Source organism: Sinocyclocheilus rhinocerous, unplaced genomic scaffold, assembly GCF_001515625.1.
Source record: "Sinocyclocheilus rhinocerous isolate Xijiao unplaced genomic scaffold, SAMN03320098_v1.1 scaffold1874, whole genome shotgun sequence".
In the NCBI taxonomy this organism is placed as follows: domain Eukaryota; kingdom Metazoa; phylum Chordata; class Actinopteri; order Cypriniformes; family Cyprinidae; genus Sinocyclocheilus; species Sinocyclocheilus rhinocerous.
The window spans coordinates 18,407-25,692 of record NW_015626862.1 but is presented as its reverse complement, the minus strand read 5'-3'; the positions used below and the strand labels follow the sequence as shown (position 1 = coordinate 25,692).

The window sequence follows — 7,286 nt, the reverse complement described above, 5'->3', positions numbered from 1 at the left end:
CTGGAGAAATTAAATCTGATCTGTGATGCGACTGTCGTTCGGCACGCTGCATTGAGCATCCGCGTTCAGTTTTTAATTGTAGTGTCTGTTCTTTTACTGAACTAAATGATTTTTATTACTATAAAAAATCTAAACGACGGTGGGGGTCGGTGACGCGGTGGGCAAGTGACGTAACCGGTGTTGCGGCTTAACACCGGTATCACCGTCAACACCGTCTATCGCGGCAAGCCTAGTATTTTCACAGTCAAATTTATTTTTGCGAATAATTAGATTAATTAATTGAAACATGTAATTAGATAAAAAAATTTAATCGACTGACAGCCCTAATAAATACACTGTGTTTAGAAATTTATTTTGTTAAGGAAAAAAGGGGGAAACATTGATTTATTAAGTCACAAACTTTAGTTGACAGAAAAGACAGAAAAAACAATAATATCTGGCTTCTGTAACCAAGACTTTTAGTATCACACAAATATTTAAGCAATGCCTCTTTATCCCACTTTGTCCTCAACAAAGCCTCTCCATTTTGGGAGAAGACAGGTTATAATGAGGTCACAATTCAAATGGTTATCAGTTAGAAAACCTTGTGCAAACAAAATAATTGGAGGCTCAATAGACAGCAGCTGAAAGGAAAGGCTCGCCTCATACAGTTTTTGATATATTTTTGTCAAGTACTTCCCGTCCTTGTTTCTTTAAGAACATGCCATTTCCTCTTCCATGAGGCCCAATTTGCAAAGATCTGATGTCTATCAGAATAGATCATAGCATATGGTCACAAAGTCCTCCTTTGTAACTGTATTACGCCCATACTGCTTGACATCCAATTTTCCTCATCTGAAACAATGCAACACTGAGGCCATTCACAGTTGTAAAGCATGAAAATAAAAACCATAATCTATTATTTGCCTACGGGTGATTTCATTTCATTCAGTTTTAAAGAAAGCAAGTGAAATAAGGAGTGTGAATTTCACTGAAATCTGTCGCATAGCCTTATCAAGTGACTTAAAATTGCTCTAGAGATGAGTCATTTTAGCTTAATTCAAAAGACATTTTTAAGTAGCCTAAATGCAAATTAATTTATTTAATTTTTTTTTCTTATTGGTCATTGTCATTGACTACTTGAGTGTGATTGGGGGAAAAAATAACTGATTGCACCCATTCAATGCCCACTGTGCAACAAAACACACTACAATATCTCAGATGCTCATTATGGCCAAGTAAGTATCAACGCAAGCTTGACGTTTGACAGACGAAAGATAGCGTGACTCTTCAGTCGAGGACATGCCCGAGTATTTCACTGACATCTGCAGTAAGAACCGAATTGTATATTCAGGAATGTCAGCCCGCGCACTCTTCTTTCCCTATTACAAGGATGTTATTATGTAGCTGCTGCTCAGCCTGAAGACTGGATAAGGTCCAGCGAGAAGGAAGGAAAACAATGTCAAAGAGGGCCTTTTCCATAGGTTTACAGCATGGTGCCAATCAGAGAACTGGAGCTCTGTCAAACAGACAGAAGCCAGAGCAGAACCGCATCTGAAGAGCATTCTGCTTCAAAAACCACGCATAACTAAAGACTGCCACATATTAATCTGGCACTGTGCACATGGTTATCGCACATTATGATGTCTTCATAAAAAAAATTATAATTCTTATAATCCAGAAAAACAGTTTTGCTATTACTAGTGATTTGAAGTAGCACAAAATCTGGTCTTTCTTTCATTGTATCACATAATGTAGTTCATCCTAACTTTAAAAAAGTGTCATAAAAAGTGTGAAGCATAATATACACTTCAGATAAAATACTGGGTATGACCAAATCACTCATTATGATTCATAAAGCAAGCTTAACTTTAAATTTTAGGATAATGAAGAAAGACATGAAAACCAAGAGAGAGTGTAGAGGGAGGCATCACCATCATCATCTAGTTATATAACAAACAGACCATGATCAACTATTATGAGGATAAGCAAACAACAAATAAAGTCATTAAAAAAAAAGGGTCCAGTAAGTTAACAAACAATTCCAGCAAAGCCTGATTCCCTCATTTAAATGTCAATGCTGACCTCCAGTGGCACACTGAATTCACCCTCTATTAAAAGAAACTGCTTAGACCTTTTAGAATTAATAGGAAAGTCTTTATGTATGAGTACAACACAATCAGAGCTTTAAACAAACAACTTTCACAAACAAAAACATCACTGAATGTCCCAAAGCACTGCATACTAATGGAGACGGGCTTAATATGAAAAAAAAGAGTTTAAAATCTACACAGAGACTGTTTTAAAATCTATACTCAACAGTCTTTTACATTATGAACGGGAAAGAACAACACAATTACACACAAAGCAACTGATCTATTCAGAATAAATACACAACCTAAAATCAGTATAATTGTAATAATTGATAATAAAAATGCTGAAAATCTTCCAAAAAGGTGTGTTAGTGGGTGTTGATAAACTGTGCAGAGTCATTTGATGTTTAGCAGTGTAATACATTTGCTCATAGCCACAACTTTGGCAATCATCCCCATGGATTGTATTTACAAGCCTTTGAGTTATGAGATCTTTAAAACCTGTTACTCCAGTCTTCAGTGTCAAATGATCCTTCAAAAATCACACTCGGTGCTCAGTTGAAAACAGATTTATTTTTGCAGAAATTGTGATAGATTGTTTTCAGGATACATTTATGAATAGAAAGCTCAAAAGAACAGCATTTATTTGAAATCTTTTGCAACATTATAAGTGTCTGCTGTCACTTTTGATTAATTTAATACATCCTTGATCAATAACCTATTATTTCTTTCCCAAAAAAATTTTAAAAATCATACTGGCCCCAACCTATTTCTTTCCAAAAAAAAATAAAAAATCATACTGGCCCCAACCTTTTGAATGGCAGTGTATCTGCAGAAATAATCAGATTCACATGTCATCATCTTTTCAGATGGTTAGATGCCAGCTATATAAACAAAGAAACTAAAGTCCAAAATTTGTGACAATGTAGGGCTGTCGCATGATACAACATTGTATAAAGTAATCAAATGTAAAAAAAAAAAAAGCATATTCTTCACTGTGTAAATTAAATATATATCTTCTTATTAAAGTTAAAAGTGATTTAGCTGTCACTTTAAGAGCTGCCCAGATCCAATACACTGTTACACATGTGTTTTCTTTCTCAGCTGTTTGGTTTCACTTAAGACCTAAGTTACTGTGATCATGAGGATACTTGCAAAGACGGGCATTTTGACATACAAGTGTGTGTATTTAACCATTCAAGGCCTATAAAGCGACAAAATGCTGCTGATTGCATTTCAAAGGCTTAAATTGTGTCAACGATAAGTTTTCATGACCAGGTAGCACAACGTCACTTGAGCGTGTAACCGCGATAGACAGGATAGTCCAAAATCTCTATATCGCCTACCCCTAACTGGAGTACTTCATTTTGTTGTCCATACGGGTATTTGATGAGCTGTCATTAGAAGACTGATGATCGAAGTGCAGATTTTTTCATTATATATATTTTTTTTATATTATTTATTTATCATATATTTTTCTATATTATTTAAAAAAAAACACAAAAAAACCTTTCAGATATATATTTTTTTATTGTTGTTGTTGTGAATGTCCCTCTTGGGGACACAAGATTTTCAATTTTCAGAGAGTTCAATTAAATGTTCATGTTATCTTTTTGCAGCATTTGTGAGTTAAAAATGTAACTGGTTGTGTCGTGGCCTAATGGTTAGAGAGTCAGACTTGGACTTTTCATTCCCATAGAATGAAAAAAAAAATTCTATGGAAATCAATATGGACCAGCAACTGATCAGTCACACTCATTCTTCAAAATATATTCTTATGTGTTCAGCAGAAGAAAGAAATTCATACAGGTTTGGAACAACTTGAGGGTGAGTAAATGAAGACCAAATTATAATTTTGTTGTATCCCTTTAATTTTAACAGATATAACAATTTAAAAAAAAAAAGTCTAAATATAGTTTCGGAAAAAGACTGCAGTTTTATGACATCATTAAAAGCATATGGCTACATAATATGCATGTGTCATGCATCACATGACGTGAGCAAAGACCAGCTGACTAAAGGGTTGGGGCCATCTAGAGACTCAAGGCCTGCAGATTTACATTTACATTTAGTCATTTTGCAGATGCTTTTATCCAAAGCGACTTACAATTGGGGAATACATAAAGCGATTCATCTTAATGAGGCAAACAGTCACAGGAAGGTCTCACAATACCAAGTTTCAGGCATTGTTTAAATCAGTACAAGCTAGAAAGGGAAGGAATAAATAAAGAGAAAGACAAATTGTTTTTGTTTTTTTTATTTAGGATGGTCCCTGATGCAGATGGTCCCTAGGGGCCCCTGAGAGTCCAGGCTGACCACCTTCCTGTGACGTAAAAGGTCACAATTCATCTCAGTCTATGTCACACTTTAAAAGTCTGTTCGGAAGTATTATAGTATTGCTAGAAATAGATGTACCACATGCAAAGTCTGACACACCTATATGATAATTCAAAGTACCAAAGTCCTTCAAAAGCCCTACTCCTTTACAACACCGATACCTTCCCAATGCAGACTGAAAAGATTGTGTCGAAATGCTGACAACAACTTCTGTGTAAAATACTTTCTGAAATGTACTGTAAACAAGGTTGTGGACATTTCAGTTCACATCCTATCACAACACACCTCAAGATGGGCGGACAAGGAACTTGTTTTTCAGCATTGCTGCCTTACATTACATGATTCAGCATATATCTGATCACTCTTACACCTGCCACAAAGAAACAAACTGAATATCATCCCTAATGAATGACAACATCTCAACTACAGATCCCAAAACAGCAGTAAATCTAGCACACGAAAGTCTGATGTGTGAAAGTGATGTACTCGCGATGCAAGTTTAAGCCAAAACATCTCAAAACAAAGCAACCCGTTAGCCAATCCTGCTAACTTGGATTTATTGATAAACTATTGAATCACAACAGCGTGTGTGGAGAGCTATTAAACTGGGAATCTAGCTGTACATACGTACTTATAAATATTCTATGAACTAACGTTAGGCTGTTAAAATAGCAAATACATGATCATAACAGCAGTTGCTAGCTAGCTTAGCAAAGTAACTGAAACTAACTTCCACAACAGACTGGTTTAAATACAACATTTCTCACCACTGCATGTACAAATACTGAGTAATTAAAACCATTTAAGTCGAATTATACTGGGATAATCTTAAAAAAAAAAAAAAAAGACACGTTTATTAAACCAGTGAGAGTGGAGGGGCTGCTATGTGACAAGCCAACAAAACAAAGCGGTAATTTTACAGACTTACAGTAATAAGCGACCACCGGTTCTCTTTTGTCGTGTTCCTGCGCTGTTCTTAAATGGTGCTGGATTGGTTTCAGCTGCGGTCACAAAACAATGTTCTTTTTAGCAGCATCATATGACCCCTTTAATTCCTGTTATCCAACAGATTCTTTTTTTAATTGCATTCCCCTTATAATATGTGTAAATATTACTGATATGGAAAGGTGTAAACAAAAAAAGAATGATGCGACTATTTTAACTATTTTTACTTGATTGAAACTTCAAAAACATTAGGAAATCATTGTATCTGACAGAATGCCAAGGATTCACAAGTAGATCTGTTTATTCTGACCTAGACTGATAATACATTATGGCAGTCATAAATTATTATATATATATATATATATATATATATATGAAGATTTTCATGCATAATTTTCATCATAAATCCCACAGACAAAAACCAATATAAATGATCAACTCTCTACACATAGTACAAAAGCTATTACTCAAACAGCTGTGGTGTTGAAACAGTGGGAAGGCAACTGTGGGAAGATGTGCAGGCCAGACATGCTGTCAGATCTCCTCGGATGTTTCATTTATGCATAAATAGTATTCTTATAATAAATAGTTACCCGCTGACACAAAATAAGAGATCACAGTATGCCATTTTGTACCTGAGATGAAACACTTAGCTGAGAATAATAACAAAAGTTGGATGGATGCCTGATAAAAATGTACAGATACAGATACTACAACCACACAAGATAATTCTCAAATGGACATAAAACTAGATGGAAATCAACAGCTGATGAATGTACTATCAATGTGCATGATTGTAACTAGATACCATGGACCGCTCAATAATGTTTTTAAAAACTGATGCACTGTTGCATGTAATTATTCTTCCTTAAGAAGAATCAATCTTTGTTGAAATTTAAATCAAATAATATTTGTCAAAATAGTACTTGCATTTTGTGTAATATTTCAATATAAGTATAAATCTAAATCTGAAAATAATATTGCAGAGATAATAATGATCAACCAAATATTTATGTGGGTTTAGGTTAGCTCATACAAGTCAATGAAATAATTTCTCCTGCTAGAGAGGTGCTTTTTTAGGCTTAAAAAATCTAAAAAGCTAAAAAGATTAATGAGTCCCTTGCCATTAATTAGGCTTGTTTTGTTTTGATTATTCCAGAAAAGGAATAATAAGCTGTCTTGTTTTAAAAAAGCATGTATTTCTGTGTCTACCACCAGAAAATGCAGAGGTATGTAGGTTTATGTCCTGTCTGTGATTCAGAGACCCACAGAAAACATAAAACAAACACTGCTAAAGTATCACTCAAAACACTTTCTAAATTCTCAGGTCACTGGCTGGTTTAAATAACCAAGTCTTCGGAACAGAATCTCAAAAATCTCAGCGATACAGAGGAGTATGGTGATGATGGTGAAGGTGTACATTGCACTGAGGAAGATAGTCTTCTCAAAGTGTTCAGGGACCATACACTTCGAGATGTTGAAGATCTTTGCAAGGGCACTGACATCGCACATATAAATAGGATCAACCAGGAACCCAAAAAGGTGGCTCTGAAGCCAAAATGCTAAAACTTCCAGAATTATTCTCAACAGGACAGAGATGATGTAGAAGACTGTGGACATTGGCCGCTGAAGGATCTCATCCTGGTCTATATTTTTACAGGCAGCATAAAGATGAAACACAGCTCCAGGCACCAAGACAGTGACTAGCTGCAACGCCCAGAATACCTACAACAACAACAACAAAAAAAACAGCTTTTTTTTTTTCTTTTTCTGTCTTTAGGTTTGTTTTTGTTTTTTCACTTTTGTCATTTTGCCCAGTAGTATGGTTTTTATTCAAGTTTCCACCAAAGAATTACAAGAGATTATAGGCCATAACACATCTTCGCAATCAGCTTGTCATACTCACATAGTAGAAAACTTGAACAAATAGTT

At 35.1% G+C, this 7,286-nt stretch overlaps 2 protein-coding genes across 2 annotated transcripts in view; both read right to left on the bottom strand.

Annotated features, from left to right (window-relative positions):
- The window catches only part of LOC107716935 (vesicle (multivesicular body) trafficking 1), a gene marked incomplete at its 5' end in the record, with an annotated part of 39,418 nt that extends 34,002 nt beyond the window's left edge, over positions 1-5,416 (bottom strand). The window contains one exon of the mRNA XM_016523568.1: positions 5,338-5,416. Coding sequence (XP_016379054.1) covers positions 5,338-5,416 — 79 coding nt within the window. The remainder of the gene's footprint in view (positions 1-5,337) is intronic.
- An 869-nt stretch (positions 5,417-6,285) lies between these two features.
- LOC107716929 (gap junction epsilon-1 protein-like) lies at positions 6,286-7,163 on the bottom strand. The gene is made up of 2 exons (XM_016523554.1): positions 7,155-7,163; positions 6,286-7,079 (listed from the first exon to the last, which is right to left on the bottom strand). Exons 1-2 carry the CDS (start codon positions 7,161-7,163, stop codon positions 6,678-6,680), a joined length of 411 nt encoding a protein of 136 aa, XP_016379040.1. The 3' UTR covers positions 6,286-6,677.
- Positions 7,164-7,286: the final 123 nt, after the last annotated feature.